The sequence below is a fragment of the Rhinolophus hipposideros genome (assembly GCF_964194185.1).
Source record: "Rhinolophus hipposideros genome assembly, chromosome: 15".
Taxonomy (NCBI): domain Eukaryota; kingdom Metazoa; phylum Chordata; class Mammalia; order Chiroptera; family Rhinolophidae; genus Rhinolophus; species Rhinolophus hipposideros.
Genome location: NC_138061.1, coordinates 25,635,330 through 25,658,439, shown reverse-complemented (window position 1 = coordinate 25,658,439; position 23,110 = coordinate 25,635,330). Strand labels below are relative to the sequence as shown.

General features: G+C 37.7%; 1 protein-coding gene across 3 annotated transcripts in view; it reads left to right on the top strand.

Annotated features, from left to right (window-relative positions):
- R3HCC1L (R3H domain and coiled-coil containing 1 like) overlaps positions 1-23,110 on the top strand; it is a 195,343-nt gene that overhangs the window by 55,344 nt on the left and 116,889 nt on the right. For 2 of the 3 annotated variants that reach the window (XM_081073875.1, XM_081073877.1), the window contains exons 3-7: positions 5,064-5,239; positions 10,321-10,391; positions 11,247-11,342; positions 11,871-12,011; positions 19,701-20,506. In XM_081073875.1, coding sequence (XP_080930001.1) covers positions 5,064-5,239; positions 10,321-10,391; positions 11,247-11,342; positions 11,871-12,011; positions 19,701-19,768 — 552 coding nt within the window. In that variant the 3' untranslated portion in view covers positions 19,769-20,506. Of the gene's footprint in view, positions 1-5,063; positions 5,240-10,320; positions 10,392-11,246; positions 11,343-11,870; positions 12,012-19,700; positions 20,507-23,110 lie in introns of those variants that run through there. The other variant, XM_081073876.1, reaches the window with a different exon arrangement.

Here is a 23,110-nt window from a genome sequence, read left to right as displayed (position 1 = left end):
TTTTACTTCTGTGAGCTCCATGAGATGTAGGGTGTGCAGTATGGTTGGGAGCAGTGACAGGACTCATCATGCTCATTCATTTCGTTCATTCCCTGTTTGGTGACAGTAGCAGGGAGGGGAAATGGTAGGGTTGGCAAAGAGGGTCCGAGTGCATACCCTATCCATGTCAGGAGAAAAAGCAGGCAACAGCTATGTCCCAAAATTAGAAATGTATTTGTGTCAAAAAGCTTGGTTAAAGATAGAAACATGTATTTTGGGACAACTACATCTCACCCACACTTTGATTTGAATCAATTTAATAATTTATATCAGAAATTACTTCTAAGCATACTGGATACTCTGTTGCTAGGCTTTGGGAAGGAGTGCTAAGGAGGAAAAGACAGACCCAGCTATAAGCCTGACTGCTGAAGTGGGTAGCCAACTGTGTAAATATACTTAAATTCAGACTTTTTTGTTGTGATGAATTTAGGGTTGGGGTGTGGGGAGGTGTAAGTTTGCAATAAGGCCTAGGTCTGGGACAGAAGAAGTTTAAGTGCTAATCAGCAGCCTGACACAGAAGGTCTTTTGTGTGAATTGACCAAAAGCGGAGATTGGTAAGCCGAAGCCCGGGAGATGCCCAGGCATACTAGACGTTAGGCTTAAAGCACAAAGACTGCATTTCTGATCCTTCAGAGGGTGGGTCGTACTATTATATTGGCTGCCTGGAACAAGGTTGACTCATTTCCTAAACCAGTGGATCTGACTCTGCCGTTTGAAGGTCAGAAGTACATATCTATTGCTGTTGCTAATAGATAGGCAAGGACTAAGTCATACTCTAATAAACAAGGGATACTTTGGATGTGGGAGAACAAGTCTGGATGTGATGCAGGATTTTAGGTAGCAAAAGGGAGCATAGGAAAAAGTGGATCAGGGACCAGAGAAATGAAGTAGTGGAATGGCATTCAATGCTAAGTTTGCAATTTTTCGTAGGTCCAGCGGACCATTGTTGTCAGTGACTATCATAGCAGTGCCTGAGTTAAGCTGTCACAGTTAGTTTGGGAAATTCAAATCTGTAGCATCACCGTGTTTGACTTAGTTTTACTATTTCAGGCCAGCCTGGTCTTACCTTTCTACTTCATCAATGGTGTCTCTCCATCTAGTCTTTCCAATCATGCAGGGAAGAAGAGGAAATACAGATGTCTCCCTGCCTTCTCAGTCTTCCTCTTGACTATAAATTTAACCTGCCACCATTTTTTCACTGTTCGGTACATCTATTTAACATCTTCCCAAGAATACCAACATCAGCCTGCCATGTTAACCTGTCCATCCTCTCCGAATAGGAGCCAGGTCCATGTTGGATATTCACTCGGGCCCCTGCCCCTTCGTGTGCCGTTACATGACTTTCAGGGGAGAGAACTGGATCTCACAAATTTATCCTCTGGCACTGGGGTCAGTAAATTATCACCTGAACCAATGGTTGGAGCACTCTACGTTTCATTATTGTAACTTTCTTTTTTATTTCCTTTTGCCCTTCTCCTTTTCTGCTTACATGTTCACTTGCCCCTTTCTTCTCTTTTAGTGTGCCTTAATCCAAGGCTATGAACATGGCTTTCTCACAGTGATGGTCATCGGTATTGAGATGTTGCTGATAGCTAGTCTAGAGAATCTTTAGATGGCACCTTGCATGACAGTCCACCCATTCAGTTTTACAACATTTTTTGAAGCCAAAGTTTGTGTTTTTGGCCTTGGTTTCTTGATAAGGTTAATGGAGGCATAGCCTATAAATATAGATATAAAATATATGATATATATATATGTATGTGTACACAGAGGTTGCCAAAAAGGTGTGTACACATTTTAAGAAAGGAAAACTGTATTAAAATTGTAATACTCAACATATACCGAGAACAAAAGATGAATACAAGTCACGTTTGACTTCTGCAATTACAAGACATGCTTAAAGTGGTTACCATCAGCGTCCAGACACTTCTGAGTACAGCTAACTACTGCTTGAGCAACGTTGACCAAAGTGTCCACTTGTATACATTTTTGGCACCTCCGGTGTGTGTGTGTGTGTGCGCGCGCGCGCGCGCGCGCAAAATTTTATTTGCAGATAGGGAATACCAGAGAGATTATTTAGTCTTATGCGAATGTATAGAATGTTAGAGTTTAAACGTCTGAATTTATCCTTTAACTGTAAATAACGAGGACTTAGGCCTAAAGCAGCATAGAAGAGGCTGGAAGCTATAACTTACGGTGTATATTAAACACTGCAGTATTATCTTTTTAGGGAACTCTTTTTGGATGCTTTTGGGTTTAGGACATGTGAAATTTGAAAAGACTTAAAACACTTTTTATTTTTTAAATAAACAGTGTTATTTCCCTGTCTGCAAAGATGGGGAGTTAAATGGGTAAAACATTTTAACATTCTATCTTTTGCTTTATTCACATTACCATAGACCAACATGAAAAATTCTTGGCTGTTATTCTCTATTTTCTGCGGTATTGGAATACCTTACATAGAATCAAATCCAGATAATCTAAAAACTTTATTGTTTTGTTTATAGCTTAAGCCTGTTCCCCAATCAAATCTTTTAATTTATCAAGGTTTATAGTAAATAATAAAAATTTAAATTGATTTTCTTCGATAGAAAGGGAGTCAATAAGCAGTTAAGTAGCCACAAGATAACAGTGGAAGAGAAAAATAGAACCAAGGTGCTTGAATAACCTAACCTACATAATTGAGAATTGACTATATGGGTTAATTCTATAAATAATTACGGTATGTAGACATGGTGACGTTTGAAGCTACTGAGGTAACATTACACCACCAACTTGTGGTCAAGTCTCGTTGTCCTTGCTCGTGTAACCCCCTCGTGCTGCCCCGTATTTAAATTGGTTCTAGCCATATGGTTTAAAGTTGTTATGTTTGTGTTTAAGTGAATGTACCCAGAAAAATGTTCTTATTCCTGCCTTCCAAGATCGGAGCTAGGATTATATCACAGCCCTTGAATTTTAAGGACTAAAACTTGAATTGTTTAGGAGACAGAACTATACAAGTTATTTTTAAAAAGAATGGTAGCATTGGGAGGGACCTGTGACATAACGTAGCCGAGCCCTCTTGCTTTATAAGTAAGGTAACCAAGGCCCAGAAAAGTTATTTACCTCGTTAAGGTTAGTGCCAGCATTGCCACCAGAATCTAGTCTCTGGTTTCATTGAATTGAAAATGCCATTGATTGTGAAATAAATACACAGTTATTTCATGTTATCACTAAGAAAGACAAAATTGAAACTTTCACACAGTGCTTACCCTTTAGAATTTTTATTTTATACATATTGAAAGAACTCTTTTAGAGTTCATTAGACAATTTTTTAAATCATATGTCATTTCTTACACAAGGAAAATGTAGGTGAAATAAATTGGTTGTTTCCCTAAAACTTTATATTTACAGTCCAACTCTTTCTTATAACTTCTTGACTCAGTCATTGATCTTGATGCCTTTCCATCCTGTATCAACTCTGTGCCACCAAGAACTTTGAAGATGCAGCATTTCTTAAAAGAATACATAAAAGAAGCAAAAATCATTGTTTTGGATTCTTAAGCCACCTTTGCACTTACATAGAGCTATTCTTATATCTGGGATTTTCTTCCACATTGCTAACCACCCTTTCTGCAAGTTTTGGTTCTGGTACTTTATGCTCATGCATGTGTAGGCAAGCAGTGTCTGACTGTAAAATGCATCCTGATGTCAGAGATGTTATTAATAAAATGTAAAAAAACATGTGTCTTAGAATTGATGAAATATGATATATATCCAACTGCTAAGTGTTATGGTTTCTCCTTCAAAAGGAGAAACCACCACATTTGAATCAATAGGGAAAGCTTCAAGAGGAGATAAAGATTGAAGGGTCTTAAAGGAGAGAAAGGATCAGGAGCAGACAAAACATTCCAGGCTGTGAGAATAGCTTGTAGAAAATGCAGAATGTTCCCAGATTTAGGTCCCAAATTTGTCTTTGAATACTTAGGTGCTAGGCAGTATTCTAAACACTTAATACATTTAATCCACATAGCTATCTATGAGGTGTAAGTGCTATTCCATATTTTTTTAGATGTAAAACTGAAGCTTAGTGGAGAAAAAGAACTAGAAACACAGTAATAAATAAACACTTTTGTTGATTTTACTTAAATCACCTTTCCCCTTTCCTCCCTCCCAAATAAAATTCTTGAATCCATTTTTCACTTCTTCAAGGGATATATCCTTGGCATTGCAGGTTCTCATTTCCTCATCTCATGGGAAAAGAGACACAGTATAAACGGCAGGGCTTGAAGGGATCTAGTTGGACTTTTGATTAACAGAGAAGATACTCTCGGTTCTGAAGGCTTTGGGTGGTCGGTCAGTACTAGCATCTAGGTTTTATAACAGGTGAATGACAAAATGGCTTTTTCCTTTCTCTCTGCTTCCAATGTGAAATAGCCTTTAGTTTTTTTCATAGAATAGTGGAATTTTAAATATTGTTCATTACTATTAATTCCTTTACTAACCTGCCATGTGGGAATTCCTTTAGGTAGCTCTCATGCTACCTAAATATAATTATGTGTATCACTTAAATTGTTTTAATTACGTTCAACAAAAGGTAGACTAACAACGCGTTTTCATTTTTAAAAATTTTGATTTGTTTTTATTCTCTTCCAAAAAAGAAACTATGAGATGAGTCTAATCAATAAGCTCACATAAAACACAAGTTATTAATTCATCTCTTCAGCTATTTTCTGAAATTCATTTTCCAAGATGTGCCATTATGTGTAGTTCACCACATTAATCATTCTGCATTTTCTCACACACCGGTTGAGAGATGCAAGTTAACATTCACGCATTGCCTGTCTTTGCTAGAATTTCAATACCTTTTCAAGTATTCCACATGCATAAAATAAACTGAGTGATGGAATCCTGGTTATTATTGTATTTCTGAGCAGTATTAATACAGGGAAAGGTTAAGGAATAGAAACGTGGAGACGAGGAGGATTGTTTATGGGAGGATATTTTATGATGTAACAGCCACTTTGATGCTTCCTCCTCCTTAGTTATCCGGGAATATGAAGAATAGAAAAAGCATCCAGGACCCTAGATTTGATTATTACAACAATGACGTTCCTGATATTGACCTCAGTGATTGTGAATTCCCACATGTCATTGAAATTTATGACTTCCCTCAAGAATTTCGCACTGAAGACCTCCTACGGGTATTCTGCAGTTATCAGTAAGTATTTGCAAATGGTTGAGGATGCTAGGGAAAGTGGGATGAATTTTTCTTAAAATGTCTTCTGAAAAGTCATCTCTTTTGTTTTCATATTCCCTGTTGTTTACTTTAGCATCGAGTTTGTTTATTGTCTTTTCCAAGACCATTAGAAATATTCTGTTTCAAACGACTCTTTTTCTAAGTTTCTTAAAAATGCCAAATAGTATTTTTGGACTCCATTTTTGCATTTTGGAAGAACGATAGCAATGATGACTTCTAAATCTGTTTTCATTGTGCATTTAGTCCGTTTATATTTATTGTAATTATTGACATACAGTTAATCCTTGAACAAGGTAGCAGTTAGGGGCACCGACCAACCCACCCAATCAATAATCTGCACATAACTTTTGAGTCTCCAAAAACTTAACTATAATAGCCTACTTTTGACTGGAAGCCTTACCAATAACATAAAAAGGCTATTCATTCACACACATTTTGTATGTTGTATATATTATATGCTGTATTTTTACAATAAATAACCTAGAGAAACCTACTAAGAAAATCAAGGAAGAGACAATACATTTACAGTACTGTACTGTAATTATACTATTAGTTTTTTTTAAAATCCGCCTACAAGTGGACCTGCACAGTTCAAACCCATGTTATTCAAGGGTCAGTCATATTTGGATGTATGCCTGCCATCTTTTTATGTGTGTTTACTTGTCCCATCTTTTTCTCTTCTTCCTGCCTTCTTTTGGATTGATGAGGTATTTTTTTCTCAATCCATTTGTTTTGGGAAATGATACTGGTTTTATTTTTTGTTACTTACTTTAGAAGTTAAAAAATGCATGCTTACCAATGGCTAAAGTTAATAGTTTTACATTCTATCCAAACACTATAAAGGCTTTTAGCTCCATTCCCCAATTTCATTCTTCACCTCTTTTCACCCCAATTTATATGCTGTTATGATTGAGCATTTTGATTCTTTTACATTTTTTCTTTTTTTCTTTTTGAGCTCCATTTGATGTTATTGTTTTATGTATTCAGCATTCAGATTTACCCACTTTCTTTGTTTTTGTTTATACCTTCTCGTATCTAATACCTTCCATCTGAAATCTTTTTCCTCCTGGATGGAGTATATTATTTAGCATTTAGTTTAGTAACAACAGTCTGTTGATAACAAACTCAGTTGGTTTTGTTGTTTTTTAATGGCTTTATTTCAACTTCATTCTTGAAAGACATTTTTGCTGGATATAGAATTCTAGGTTGGCAGTTATTTTTCTCTCAGAAACTTGAAGATATTCTTCTGTCTCATCCTTTGTGGAGGATGAGACGTCAGCTGAATGTAATCTTTCTTCTTAAGGTTTTCTCTTTGTCTTTGGTATTCGACATTTTCAGTATGATGTGGGTTTGTGTTTCTTTTTATTCTTCTTGAGATTGTTTGGGCTTCTTAAATCAATGAATTAATGTTTTTCATTGGTTTTGGAGAACACTCAGACATTATCTCTTCAAATATTACCTCTGTGCCAATTTCTCTTTCTTTTACCTTCTCTAAGATGCCAATTAAATGTATATTAGACTTCTCACTTAATTCTCATGGCACTTCTCCTTCATATTTTCCATCTCTTTGTCCGTTACATTTGGAATAATTTCTTTAGCTCTAGTTACCAGTTCACTAATTTTTTCTTCAGTTGTGTTTAATTTGCTGTTAAATCTGTCCATTGAATTTTCAGATTTAATTTTATTATGTTTTTTATTTTTCAAAGTTCTCTATTATATTTTCCAAATCTGCATGGCCATTTTTCAGTTTCTTGTTTTCTCCAAATATTTTCAAGTTTGAAAAAATTTCTTTAAGTATATTAAACATAGACCCCCTATAGTTTTTGTCTGGTAGTTCCTTTACCTGAACTCTTTTTTCTCACTCATAGTGCCTTGCTTTTTTGGACGTTTATTTTTTTTAAATAAATTTTTTTTTTTTTTTTTTTTACTGTGAGCACCCATTTTCCTTGGAATTATATTTATGGGAATTGAGGCCTGCAATAAAAGAAGAGGATTTCTCCTGAAGAGATGTGTTTTTTTCTGCCAAGTACCAAGGGCACTAACAGTCCAGGAGCACTGTAAATTAGATTATTGATTTGAGGTTATTCTGACCACTCAGATAGAAATAATCAAGTGGAAGATGATAAAAAATGATTGTTACATGTCTCAACTAGTTTATTTTAACAACAGTTAATAAATGTCCATTCACTTGCCAGTCTCTGATGTGGTGCCAGACCTTTTTTTTTTTTTTAGGTTATTGGTCTGTTTGTAGAAGAGTTCTCATGTGTCACTGTCCTAATATATCACTGTGACTTCTAGTCTCATTTCTTTAACGTGGAATAAGAACCTTAACTACCTTCAGACTCATCCTCATGCACATTGCTTATGGGGTGAAATGTTTTCTGTGTCTTTTATGGCTGTTTTGCCCAAGCATAATCGATAGTGATTCTTGGGTTTCTTAAGTGACTTCACCGTTCTCTAGTCTTCTAAAGTATTCAACTAAGTTTTTATATACACAACGACTCTTCTATTTCACACTCATATTTCATTGGTTTAATTTTACTCAAATTATGTAGTGAGTATAAATTAAACTGATATAAGTGGGTTTGAAAACAATTGCATTGACTATTGCTATGCATATCATTCCTAAATACATAGGAGACGGTAAAAGTGTCAGAAGTATACCTCTGTATCTCTAGCTTATAAGAAAAAATAAGCTTTAGGAATAAAGAAATAGTCCAGGAAGAAAGTTATTAAAAGATTTTTAGGGTCTGAAACAAAGTCACTTTAATTCTCCACTCTTTATATTAAAAATTTAAATTTAAAATTCAATCCCTGTACCTCTTGAATTTGTAAGATTTTTTATATCGTTAGGAGATAGCTCCAACTTTTTCTTAAAGGGCCAGATAGCAAATATTTTAGGCAGCTCTGCCATTGTTGCACAAAAGCAGCCATAGACAATTTGTAAACAAATGAGCATGGCTATCCAGTGAAACTTTATGTGCAAAAACAAGTATCCTGTTTCTATGAAGTTCTAGAACAGGCAAAACTAGCTAGCAACCATGTACCTCGCTTATATTTGGTTGGTGGGAGCATCCGTTCTATAAAAGACTGTATGCTGGAGGACAGTTAACAGTCTTCCATAAACCTTATTCTAAATATATAGTGTAGGTGTTCAGCCTGTCTCATTCATACAGTTATGTTAAGACCCAGTATCAGAGCCTATTCCATATAAAAGGCATAACACATTTTAAAAACTTGTCAGTGAGATTAAATCACAAATTAGAACTACCTTAGATTGTCATTAATAATGATGACTTTTAAAACCAAGAATCAGTTTTGTTGATGTCTAGACTTTCTTGAAGATTTGTTAATTCTTATGAATTACTTATTAACTTCTCTTTGATTTGTTTCTTCTTAACCTTGCCTGTAAGATCATTTTTTAAAATCAAATCCAGAAGCATTCTCAAAAGAGAAGCATTTTAAAGGATTATAAATTCCAAAGTATAAAAGAACCTCCAGAACCCATCTAGGTCTTTTTCTATCCTTTTTGTAAACTATCTTATGATACAGGTTTCTACTATTGAGTTTTTTCACAGTCTCCAACCCCTATGGCCACTTTATGTCATGGTCAAACTTACCCTTACATTCAGGAAATTCTCTAACCTTCAAAGCCTCCTTTATTCCTTTTTCCCTCAAAGGAATTTTTTTCTTGACTGGTTGTTAAAGAGGGAAAATATTTTAGCACTTGTCTTTTTATTTTTTTCCTCTGTAGTACTTTATAAAAATAAAAGGTCATGGTGCAAAAGCCTAGAATAATGTCTGTGAGTCAAATACTACAGTCAGCTACGAGTTTTAATCACTATCTTCATTAAAATTAATAATCTTCCTGATGAATATTGCTGTTAATAATAAAAAACAAGTGCCCTTCCTTTGCTAAATCCCCACTGAGTGCTCAACATCACGCTCTTTGCCTTGTCATGGATGATCTCATTTCCATTTTTACAACAACTCTGTGAGGAAGTACTGTGCCCATTTCTACAGATCAGACCTAGCTCAAAAGAGGTTACACCTGCCCCAAGGACTCACGGCAGGTGGCAGAACCTGAGTTCATTTATATCTGTCCCTCCAACCCTGAGCTCTTTCCTAGTACTATACTGAGTCTGTGAGCAGTTTTAAGCTCCTAGCTAAAACACCACCTGTGATGTCATCATGCTGATAGTCCTGTGCTCACTAGCATAGCTCTGCTCCTAAATGAAGGTGTTCTTTAGTACTTCAGGGCTCATTCTTTTGATTCTTTATAGTTTGGTTTGATATTTCTCTTGATTTCTTTTATCCTGAATTTTCCTGGCTTTGCCACATTTCTTTCGTATTTTCCCTTTCTACTTTGCTTCTACAAGAAGTAAGGAAGAATGGGTCAGCCTCACTGATTACAGTTGTTCCCTCTCTCCATTAATTTATATATATATATATATATATATATATATATATATAAAATTTATTTATTTAGTTTTTTGCTTTGAATGACCTGTTTCCTTCTCCTCTGGCTCTCTCTATCTCTGTCTCTGTCCTTGAGCCTACATATGAAAGACAGACAATTAAGTTATGTTGTGGAAAGTTCGCGAACTTAGTTGTCCGACCTTTCGTATGCATTAAATCCAAGTGACCTTCCCTGCCGACCTCCTCCTCTAATATTCTTCTACCCCTCCTCTGCATCACCTTTCTGCCTCTTCTTGTTTTGTGCCCATGAGACTGTCTCTTGTAAATAGTGTGTTAAATCCTTTTACCTCCCCAAAGGGACCTGTGAGGATTAATTAGTTGATGTCTATAAAATGGCTGGGAAAATAAAATACTGCCAAGTAGTTCTTTACGATGGTATTATTGCTTTTAAAATTCAGTGGCTTCTTCTGTCCTCCAAGCTGTTTTTTTGTGTCATTATCCCCATTCCACCTGTGCACTCGTTGGGTGTTTCTCATCATGCAGTGCTTTATGAGACACTATTTTAAAGATGTTTCATAGAAGTAAATTTTAAGAAATAAAATTGTGGGTTTTTTTTGTTGCAGGAAGAAAGGATTTGATATTAAGTGGGTGGATGATACACATGCCCTAGGAGTCTTCTCCAGTCCAATTACAGGTATTTACTCAGTGAATTTCAGTGGTCTTTTTTTATTGTCCATTTTCTTCTGCTTATGTCCCTTCCATTTTAGCCAACTGGCATTTTTTTCAAGTAATTGGCAGGTACGGGTTTTTGAGGCATGGTGTTTTGGTACCTAGGTGCTTCCCATCTCCCTTTTCATTTTAATCCAATGGTATTTGGAGAGAGAGTTAACTCCTTTCAAGGTTATTTGCTGCAGTTATGATAGTACATAAACAGATTATAGGTAGAGATTTAAAAAGCTTGTGTGACTAAATCTTACAGTATTTATGATTTTTTTTCCCCTAGACAAATGAATTTGAAGTAGCCCTTTAACTTATCCAGTGAGAGATTGTAATACCTACTTTCTGAATACATGGTTGGGCCTTTTCACATAATGATGCAGAAGCATTCAAAGAAATGAGAGATTTTGGTTCCCATCTGAACCACCTAGATTAGAGGTCTGCGAACTAATTCTTTAAAAGGCCACATAGTAAATATTTTAAGGCATATGGTCTCTGTCAGTACTTAACTCTGCTGCAGTAGCCAGAAAGCAGCCATAGACAATATGCAAACAAATGAGCATGGCTCTGTTTCAGTAAAAATTTATTTACAAAACTAGGGTTTTGGCTGGATTTGATCACAGGTCATAGTTTGCTGATCCCTGATCTAAAGTAATCACTGCCAAGTTGTTCCTTATGGGATTTTCTAGAGCTTACCATCTCATTTGATTGCCACGAAAAAAAAAAAGCATCATAATATCTAGAAAATACTTTCTAAAAATTAGCCTTAAATTTTCCTTCGCATCATTCTTCTTCATATCTTCTCCTTTCTTATATGTATTGCTCTTTGCAGCTCGTGATGCTCTGGGTAGTAAACATACCATGGTGAAGATCCGGCCCTTGTCACAGGCCACAAGAGCAGCCAAGGCCAAAGCTAGAGCTTATGCTGGTGAGCCAACAATCTCCGGGGGTGGGGGAGTGGGGATTTCCTTGTTGATAGTAGTGTCCTTGTATTTTTCAGCACTTGTCTAGCACCCAGAGTTCTAAAGGCATATCACTATTAATTTTAGTGTTAAAAGGAGTATGTCTTTAAGGAAAAAAAGAGAAAAGACATTGTAGCACCTGAGCAGCCACTTGAGAGAATGGGAGATTTTAACTGCAAGCAATGCAGCAACCATTTTCTGATGACATCCTTATCTAGTTTACATCCTTATCTAGTTTATCTAGTTTACCTAAATCCTTAGCTGTTTGATAGAGTCATTGTAAGAAATTGTGTCAATACAGATAATGAAGACAGGGTTGTTTGTGCTTTGCCATGTTAATTTCCTCTGATCGTCATCTATCAGGCTCCTATTAATTACTGCTGATGCCTCCCTTTTTAGTCTATTTTGTATGTTAATTACTGGGTTAAATCATTTGGAGCTAGAGTGCTTTCTCTTCCTTACTGTCTCTTACTCATTCCCTTTCTCCCTTTCAGAATTCCTCCAGCCAGCAAAGGAACGTCCTGAGACTTCAGCAGCCCTAGCCAGAAGGCTAGTCATCAGTGCCCTTGGGGTTCGAAGTAAGCAGAGCAAAACTGAACGGGAAGCAGAGCTCAAGAAATTGCAAGAAGCCCGAGGTGAGTGGGAGTGATGGCATCCTTCTCTAGTCCCTTTAGAGCTTACTAGAAGGCGTGTGTTAAAAAAAGGAAAAAAAGAATGAAACTCGTTCCGTTTTGTCATTTCCATTTCCTAGAAGCCTCCCAAGTGTATTGAAATTGTTTTCATGCCTTATATTTAGGAGGAAGACATTTCAGGATTTGTATGCCTGTTCCACACACCAAGGCATCCTAATCCATTCTCCTACTTGTTTTCCAAGATAGGAGGTTCCATCTTCTCAGCTCCTCCATGGCTTTTTCTATAGTTCTTGCTCCAAATGTTGAGAAAAATTTCCCTGTGAAAACATAATAGTCTCCCAGGAAGAAAACATTATTTGCTGTGGTTTTACTGGGCCATGATTGGCATGGTATTATCAAATGGTTTAGATCTTAGTTAGAAGACAAATTAAGGAAAAGCCAGCAACTGACATTGATGAGGATACCTGTGGGAGATATTTTTTTTCTGTAAAGACAGTCCTGAGTGGCTCCATTAGAGTACATCTAGATTACCCAGCTTCTGATTATTTTTCAGTATCTAAGGGTTCTCAGAAAATATTTCAACTGATCAACAAGCAGGACTTTTCTTTCTCTATAGTTTGGAATTGAGGTTAAAATCTTTGTGTCCACTTTATAGGCTGTTGACTTGTCTGGAAAGGCTTGGGACTCCAGCTTTGTACTTAAGTACTTTTTATCAACCTTCAGGTTTTAGACAGTCTCATTGCCTTAGCCCACGATCTGTGGAATCTGCGAAGGCAATTTATTCTGAAAATTCCACTTACTGAAAAGTAACTTCATTTTTCCATTAAACGAATTGAAGTTTCAAAGTCCTTGTTTATTGCCAGTCTAACAAGGCCATTAATACTTCCTGTCCACTCTGCTTTGGTGATAGCAGGCAGCTTGTGGACTCTCGGCTGCACTGGCCAGATAACCAGTGACAGAGTGTGTCATGCATGGCAGGTGTTAGAGTTTCAGTGTAGAACCCAACTAATTTTTGAAACCTTAATGATTATAATGAGGCAGTTTTGATTTTTCCAATGCATTGTTCATTCAGAGGCCTCTTATAGACTATGGAAACGGGAGGGTTCCTGTTCTTTTTATAGATGGCAATAATAGAATTAGATTAAAGGAGAATGCAGTGTTCTTAACCCTTTATTAATTGGTTATTCATGAAGAAAATGATTTCTGTGAGAACCACAATTATCTCAGAAGATCAATAGAGGGTAATAAGAGTGGTATCTATAAAAAGGAGGTAGGACTCCTTTTGCAGTTATCATGCTTTCCTGTGTATCTCTACAGATGCAGCAGCAGTTTCACATGGGTATCGTCTGAGTATTCCCCTCTTCTTCTCTGTAGGCACATCAGCATGCAGCTCCACTTGAAGTATTTGTTTTAAGTACCCAGATATAGGAGGAGCATTTCCTTGATGCAATTAAAAATGAGACTGTTGGCTCCGTGGGTACCCTGTTACTTTTTTAAAGAAGGTGTTTAGTTGTGAATAGAGATCCACTGTGATAAGTTCCTACTATCTGTTGGTGCTGTGGCTGTACAGATTAGAGAGGGCTTTTTGTTATGCTTCAGAGAAGATGCATTTGGAAAACTCCTGATTTATTGCTTTCTGGTTTCTTTATGTATTGAGTGGATACTCTTGTACCTGCCTGCATAGACCCTAATGCTTCTCACTTAGCAAGATTTTTTTCTATGGAAATTAAAAGTACTGTATTAAGCAGAACATATTTTTGTTTCAGACCGTCTTCCATTAGAGGGGGAGGGATCAGTACAGCATAATGGTAACATTATAGACTCTGGAATCAGACTGGGTCCACATCTTAGCTCTGCCATTTACTGGCTGTGTGACCTTGGGCAAATTAGTCACTCTCTGGAGGCCTCTGTTTCTTCACCCATAAAGTGGAAATGAAGTAAGATAATCCATGAAAGACACTTCGTCATCTTCAAAATCGTAGGAATGCTTTCCCTTCTGTTTTCTATAGGCCTATAATTATTATGTGAGAAATGTTAGCTGCCGCTGTTTTTATTAGTAATGGCAATATCATGGTGAGTTCAGTGCAGATTCCAGTGCATGTTTTTTGTCATTACTCTTTTTATTTTAAATTTCCTGTAATACTCTATCAACTACATTTGGCATTCTGAGCACCTGCTCTGTGCAAAGCATTGTGCTCTCTATTTAGAGTTAGATGGCAAGATTTTGTTCCTCTCCTTAAGACTTACAACCTAGTAGGGACATCTGCTTTGAGTAAGGAAGAAAATATGAATCTTGTATTTTAAGCAGTTGTTTCTCCTCTCACTTGAGTTCTCATGATTTTAAGATTAAAAGCCATGAAAGGGTTTTTGTTGATTAAAAGGATTGGAAGGAAACACCAGGTAATGTAACGTGTTATGATAGCTCTGTGATGGATGGTATTATCTGCAATTTAGAGCTGGCCCAGAGAAGTTAAATAACTGGCCTAAGGTTACCCAGCTGGTAAATTGAGAGGAGGCCTTTGAACCTAGGCTTCTCTAATTAAAACCTGTGCTCCTTCTGGAATACTGTAATCATCCTTTTGTAGAATTTTGAGTTAATTCACATTTTTCCCCCTGAAAAGTAATATTAAAAAAACTTTAGGGCCATCAGAAAATAAAATATGACAGGCTTCTTTTTAGTTATTTTTTTCAACGGTTAGCAGCTTTCACTGTCAAAAAATTCTTCCTTATGTCTAACTTAAATCTGTATGATAGTTTAATCTAGTTTCCTCTTCTTTTCTCCTTAGTAGAAATGGGGAACATCTGGACACCATTCTGTTCTAACAACCTTTAACTATAAAGATCAAGGGCAGATCATTTAGGAATGCCAGAATCTGGGCTGTGATGGAGTTTCTGCCATTAACTAGCTGTGTGGCCCCGGGCAAGTCTCAGTGCCCCAGTTTCCAACAAAGTGAAAGTAATGTCGGACTTACCTAACTTGGGGAACTTTTGAGCACAACCTAAGTTAACATGTGTAGAAATGTTTAGAAAAGGGCTTTATAAATTCAGGATGTTATTATTTATGGGATTCTTGGGAAATGAGTGTTCATTATAATAATGTGAGCCAGTAATGACAAATATGTACTATGTACTGCCGCTCCCCACCCATTACCTGTGACAGACAGTGCTGATCAGTCATAACATTCTCTTTGCGTGACGTTTTGACTTGACCATTGCCAATTGATCAAAATAGGATGGGTGTTGAGATCTATGTGCTATCCTGATATACGAGTAGGTACTTTTATTAATAACACTACAGAGTAATCCCCTAGCCTTTCTTTTTCCCGCTTGAGGCCTTCTATTTGGCACAGTGCCTGGTTTATGAAAAGGTACTCAGTATACATGCGTGTTCATTGAATACATGAGTGACTTGGTTACTTTAATTTTTCTTCATAAATCTTATTTCATTCATGATTCTACTCTGAACCCTGTTAAGTCCTCCATGTGTTTCTTTATAAAACCCAGAGCTGAACACTGCATCTGAAACTCTTCTAATTAATGAAGTTGGGATTTGTGATTTTGGGGTTTAAATACTTCCTGCTAAGCTCTTCCACCCTACTTGGGTTTTTCTACCTTTTTAGTGAGAAGTCTACGTCTTAGTCCTTAAAAAGGAGGTTCGGAAAATAAAGCTACTCTGGAAAGAATGGAGAAAAAGAAAGTATCCAATTCATTTTAAGTAAATCATATTGTATATATCTGGAGGAGAAGAGCTTTATTTTCATAAGCCTTTGAACATGGGAAAGTATTTTCTTAGTCCCTCAGAGTACATAACAGATCAGAGTTACAATGAGAGTGGGAAATGAAATCATAGATCATCCTTGAGTGCTTTGTGTGTGGTTTTTTATTTTGATTTTTTTAGTTTTCAATTACAGTTGACACACAGTATTATATTAGTTTCAGGTGTACAACATAGTGATTAGACATTTATGTAACTTATGAAGTGATCACTCCGATAAATCTAGTACCCATCTGACACCATACATAGTTATTACAGTATTATTGACTCTATTCCCTGTGCTGTACTTTACATCCCCGTGAATGTTTTTATAACTGACAATTTGTACATCTTAATCCCTTTCCCTTTTTCTCCCACTCCCCAACCCCTATCCCATCTGACAGCTATCAAAATGTTCTCTGTACATCCTTGCATGCTTTGTATTGACTTAATTACATGTTTTAACCAGTGATTCACACTAAATGATAAAATCATATTTTAAAAACCACACTCAGGAATATATATAAAACTTCCTTACAGTCTATTTATTGAACCAGTTTTGATTCCCACCTGAAATTGGAGATAGATAGCATTACTTCCCAGAATAAGTTATTCTATTATTTTCAAAGCCTGATATAATTTTTCTTTTTACTCTTGGGGATAGGTAATTAATTGGCTGGTCCTAAAAGGCCATCTTTTGTGTTACAGATCTGAAAGACAGTAAGTAAACAATAATTTGATCCCTTAGTTTGATGAATTAAATCACTAAGAACTTAAAAGTAAAATCATCTCTACAGTATACTTAGTCAACTGTAATAAAAAAATTAATCACAGTTGCTACCTTTTGAAATCCTTTTTAGGCATTCCATTATTCTGCCTGCAAGGGCATTACTGCATTGCTGACTCATAATCTAGGTCTTGTGGCATTTTCTTGGTTTCTTTTCTCCCCTGATGTAAAGTTCTTTCATTTGTAACCACATTTCCTTTCATTTGAATGTGGTCTTTTACGCTGAGATACAGTATTTACTCATATTTTTGGTGTTACCGGCTCTTTCATAAACTTACACTCCTGGCCTAGATCAGAGAGGAAAATGTTAATCCTAGGACTGACTGACCATTTTACCAACTATTGCTAAATAAATAGCATGTAGCTCTTTGTGTTGATACTTAATACATTGATAATCAACCCACTCTCCAGAGTAATATCCCCCCTTAACACTTAGGTGATCCAGACTATGTTTTCCCAGTGCATTAATGATTATATAAATACTTGGTAAGCCTAAAATCTAAAACCTTGCTAAAATTAGGAGGTCACTCCTACTTGCTCTACCAGGTCTGTCAAACTGTAAAAGAAGGCAATTAGATTAGTCTGCCTAGACTTGTACTTCATGTCTTCAAGTAGATTTTCTGATGATTTTTTCCATTATTTTCTTAGAAGTAAATTTTTGAAAGTTGTAATTTATATCCCTTTTGATTTTTTTGAAACATGATACCAAACTGGTCCTTTTCAAATCTTCGACATTTCTGTTCCTTCAGTGAGAAGTGGTGATTTCAATCAACTCATTTAATTTAATCATTTCTCCCTATGTATTTATTATACTGGGAAATGAAAGCTTTTATGTGTGTGCTTTAGGTTAATCATTTCGTGGTAATTCTTCTGTTCTCCCTCAGTTCCTTGGCCTTATGGCTGCTGTTGGGCTTTCTCTTTATCTAGTTTACTTTTTTAATTGTTGGAGGTAAAGTTATAATAAGAGCTTTTTTCATTCAGTCTATCAGCTATTATCTGCTTTCCTTTCCCATTAATAAAGGAATAGCATATTTCTTTATCTTTCTTTCAATAAATTTTTTTCCACATTTTTTTTCCTTTTCTTTGTAGATATTTTCAGATGTCAGGATAGTGAAAGTATGTTGGCGTAAGAATTAAGGACCTAGGTTCCAGCTCCAGATTTTCATTGATTATATAACCTTAGGCAAGTCACTGAACACCCCCCTCCAAACTTCCATTTACTCTTTAAAATGAAGAAAATATTTTTAAGTCTCGTCCTCACCTATATTTCTCTATTCTATTCATGTTCTGTATTTCTAAGTTTATACCTCACATTTTCACTATTCCTTTGTGTTTCTTAGTTTGTCTCCCTACTTTGACTGGTTTTCTCATATGGTTTACAACCAGAATTTCCTCTTATATGTACATATGTTTGGTAATAGAGATCTACAGTCTTTTATTAGAAAGCATTAGGATAGGAAATGTTACGGAATTTTGAGATTTTCCCAATTTTAGAAAGATATGGTTATCTTCATGTGTTTCACACCACCCAAATCAAACACATTAATATTTCTGCAGCAGAGTGTATGACTCGTCACCTTAAATGGCACATGTGAACAGCCTCCTATCCTTCAGGTTAGATTTACCACCAAAAGAAACAAAACTGTTTTCAGAACTGCTTGGGTTTTGGAATTGTGGATTATGGACCAGTCATATTTTTCTACTGCACCTGGATTTCTTGTCTGATAACTTCCCATATTGCCTTTCTAAGTTTCCAAGCTTACTGAAAACTATGAGTTCTAATAATTCACTTTTCTGGTTTCTTCACTTTCTTTGAATACAGAACCAGGTTTTGATTGCTTTCATCTAAGGTTGGCTTTGCCTTTAGATCCACTCCAAATTTTCCCCTCTTTGTGAGAATCAGAACCGCAGTGCCTTCCTGAGAAATGTGCTGTTTCCTAGAGAATCCCAACCCAATTCAGGCCTGTCTTATAGCCAAATCAACAGGACACTAAATTAACCAGCCTTCAGTTGGGAATTTGCTGACCCCGGTTTTTTGCCTCTTGTAACTTTGATGCTATATTCTGATCATGCCACAAGATGGTGCCCAAATAGCAGCGAATTTCTCTTTCTCAACATTTACAAGTGCTAGTCAGTTTCCTGACCAAGTTCTTTGCCCTTAAAGTACAGTCAAATATAGTACAGGAATTTTATAAGACATTCTGCTGATTTGGAAAGATATGTCAAAATAGCAAGTGTTTACTCTAGATTCACCTTGATTTTGATTTCTATAATCCCTCCGGTTCATGACTTGCAAAATCTTTTATGGACATCTGAAATAATAGCCCTTGGAAGGAAGCACTTAGGCTTATCATCTGCATTTTATGATGTCAAGATACATGACAAGCTGTGAAATTAGAACTGGTATTGTGGCACCTGATGAAGCGCTTGGGCCACCAAACTATGTATGGCTTGTATTTTCTCAGGTCTTGGTGAAAGTGTTCAATGGAAACCATAGTTTCTTTGTTAAAAATGGAAGATGCATTGCCCAGATTTGTGCTTTTTTTGTTTTTGTTTTAGAAATAGTCCCTAGTTTTCACTCCATTATATGTAGCCATTTTTCCATGTTGGAATTGTGTATTCCAGAAGATTTCTGGTTCCTGAAAGTGCTCTGAAAATACTGCAATTGGGTTTGTCTCTGAAATATTTTTTCCATAAGATTGTACTAGGAAGACATGGCTAAAGCCTCGTGGCTACTATTTCCATTTGAGCAAGAAATTAGAAGAAGAATGTTGAAACATATCCTTGGTCACTGTTGAAATATTTATAAAGATCAGTAAACTGGGAATAATGCACTAACACAGTTGAGAAACAGAATTTAAATATATTAACAGCAAGACTAGAATCTGGGTCCTGCTAGATTCTGACGTACTCCATATACTTTTTATTTCTATTAGCCCCAGATCTTTCTCTTTTTATTATATAGTAATAGTAATGTTTCCATTTAACAAAGCACTTGGAAAGTTAAAGATATTAACTCTTGGAACCAAGTAAGAGAAGACCAAGAAATCCAGTCATCTTATGACTAAAGTTTGCCTTGTAATTTGTATTAAGGGAAAGTCACTGGTTATATGAAGTACACTACCACTTTTAACACTGCCCTGATTTGCAGAGAGAAAACGGTTGGAAGCCAAGCAACGAGAAGACATCTGGGAAGGCAGAGACCAATCTGCAGTTTGAACATCACTCAATGAAAGAGATAATTCTGTGAATTCAGAAAATATTTCCATCGTCTTCAGATAAGAGGATTCTTTCAGAGCTCTACACATGCAGATGTGCGTGTCCATGAAAGAAAGAGACAAAGCAATGACGACAAGGACTAACTGGTACAGAAGGAAGACAGACTCCTGTCTGTGTCCATCGCTAAACGCACTTCTTTGCAGTCGCCGTCCTGTGTTGGGCATAGAAGGGAGCCGTGAGCTAGGAAGCAACTTGGAAAATGTGACTTCAGGAGTCCTCTGGCTAGGGCACGTCATGTTAGCATGGGTCACACTTCCAGGATGTTTTAAGCAAATACAAAACAGAGGATTCAAACCTGTGATGATGGGAGATTTACACCCTGCAAAACCAGGGTGTTCCTTAGTACCTCATAAAGCTGAAAACCGCAACGTTGAGGGAGAGGGGAGGGAGCAGTTAGTACAAAGAGACGGAACAGCGTCTGATGTATTTGGTATTCACAAAATCTACACTGCCAGTCCCAGAACTCCAAAATTGGTGAACTGCAGCGGATGCGGGTGTTTGGCCTCCAGCGTTTGCACTGAGCTGAGCGCCTGGGGCTGCTCCAGCTGCACAGCAGCCAGGGGCCTGCTAGCTTCATTCCTCGTGGGAAGCCAGTTCTGGGAGCTGTACACCAGTTCCAGTTTCAGCAGTACTATCATGTTGTAAGAGGGAGACATTAAAGCCCATTTTATGACAGATCGCTCTGGTATTTGTCAGTTTTGTCATTCCTACAAAGAAACTGGAGAGCAGCTGAACAGCTCTGCTCTCATCTCTGTAATCTGTGTGTGGGTTCAGTGGGTCTCTTGGTTTTGTTGAGCCCACCGAGGAGAGAGCTGATCATGCCTGCCCCAGAGCGTACCACGGAAGTGCCTGTCCTGGGACGGCTCCTCTTCCATCCTGGCCTTTCTCATGCACCCGCACCCCACCTGCCAGCCTTTTCCCACTTCTGTCAAATCTGACATCCTTCAGAAAGCATCTGGCACACAGCATGTTCTTGGTATGATCTTGTCAGCCTGTGCCAGAGGTACTCGGCAAGCAGCGCCAGACCATCTGTTACAATGAAGAGCAGCCAGAATAAAACAAACACCTCTGGGCAGTGAGAAATTTCCTCCTAAAGGACATGGACACGTCAGAGCCGTCACCTCAGGCTCTATCCGTTTCATGTATGCATTCTCAGTATTTTTGGAAAGCAGTGCCGCACTGAAGAAATGGTAGAGCTAGACCTTAAGATGCTGAGGTAGCAAGAAATAGTGTTTCATTGTGCTTCCAACTAGGCCAGGTGCCTTGTTTTTGTATGATTTAGTGCCCATGACAATGATAGATTATTAGCATTGCCTAGAGTATGGTGGAGTGGGGCTCTTTTCAAACGGTCCGCAAATGACACTGCCTTGGGTCTTAGTCCTGACACAACTACCCCTGTTGCTATTCTGGTCTTAGAGCCCTCGCAGTGCCTCAGCATTGTTTCTTGCAGTCTCGTTCAGTTCTGAAAGCGTCTCTTGTTCATGCTCAGTGCCTCCCTTCCAAGTCGGGGGGATTAAATAAGCCCTTCTCTTGACCACTGCTCCAGGACTTAGACCAGTGCCCTTCCCTTTAGCTTGTAGCTGCTCAGCTTGTGCTGTCTTCACAGACAGACTTCTCTAAGATACGTCTGTTTGAACAATATGGCTGCATTTGAAAGGAAATGGAATGCAGGGAATTGTCGCTGGGCTTCTTACTGAACAGCATACCTCAGGTGGAGGTATACGTTTGCTCGGTTTTGATTCTTCAAGGCCCAGAGTGACCTTGGGCGGTAAAAAAAGAGGTGATTGCCCTCATCACTTGCTTTTGAGGGTCCTTACCCTTTCTAACAGCATTTTAGCTTTTAAGGGTGTTGTTAATCGTGACAGCCCCATGTTTATTAGCAAGTTTGTGTGTAGTCCTCCTAATTTCCAGAAGTTACTTTTGTTCTCATTCTAATGCTTTGTACTAGGTGGCTAGTAGCTTATGCTTTTTGTTAGCTAATAGTCAACCACCTCTAAGTTTCAGATTTATCCTTATAATCAGACCCAGAAAAAAGATGTATTTTTTTTCAGCCAATACTGAAAGCTATGGAGTGCTGCTACTTCTACCATTAGTAGAGAATGTGCTTTTCAGTTGTATTTTTCTAGTAGTTGGGATCGATGTCTACTGGCTGGCGGTAAGAGGGCCTGCCATGGCCCAGCACAGAGTACATCGGGCTTGTCCAGATGGGAGTCAGCTCTTCAGCCATACCTACACCATGCCTTCTCTAGTGCAGCTAATTGGAGAGTACCCTGTAGCTGCCACTGGCTCCTTTGTTAGATATTTGAGAGGACAGCTAGTGTACTCTGTTGTGCATATATGTTGCTTCGTATATATGCTGAACATCTGAATCCAGGATCACCTGGAATTAATAGTAGAAAGGTACATTCCCCTTGAGGTCTGATACCGTAAGCTGAGGTTCCTAGCACTTTAGTTTCTCTGAGACTAAAAAGTATGCTGAGGTGAAAATCTTCTGACATTTTTGGTTCTGTCTGGAATTTGGTGGTTGGTATTCTGTTAACATTCCTCATCTAGTTACAAGTCATGCCAGCCACCAGGCTTCCCATGCCCTTCCCTTTCAACTCAGAGGGGTAACAGCACAACCCTTGTGTAGCTTTTTCCAAGAAATAGCACTGGCTGCACCTATCAGACGTATGATGTGGGCAGTGAGACTGAGACCGAAGCCGGTGGCTGGCTGCCTGGCCTGCTTTTTCTGGCCCTCTTGGAAACTGGACCCAGCAAGAAGCTGTGGGTAACCTCCCTGCCTGAATCTAGTCATCAGTCACCACATGTGCCCCCACTAGCTGCACATTCTTTCACAGACCATTAGCTGCATGTGCGAGTATAATGTTGTTACTGTTTGAGAGATGTTTGCTGGCTCCAACAGGAAATCAGTCCTTCCCTTGTTTACCTAAATTGCCATGCCAAAATATAATGCTCCCTCTGCCTAATGAAGGAGATGAGGTCGACCTGAAAAGAGAGAAGGTAGAGGAGAAGAAGGATGAAAGCACTTCTTTATATTCACAGAGCTTACCCCCAAGCACGTCCGTTTTACTCTCTAAGGACGGGGTAGCTCTCGTGAGGGGAGGAGGGAAGCACTATTGTAAATCTGAATAAATTCAGATTTTGGCTTTGCAGCCTCAGTTTCAAGAGTTTACAATCCTTGGACTTCCCCTTGCCTCCTACCTTTTATTCCTTAACCTTTCCAACCCATGTTTCAGCACTGAGCTGGGGCGGGAATTGGGAAGCAGACAGTACACTGAC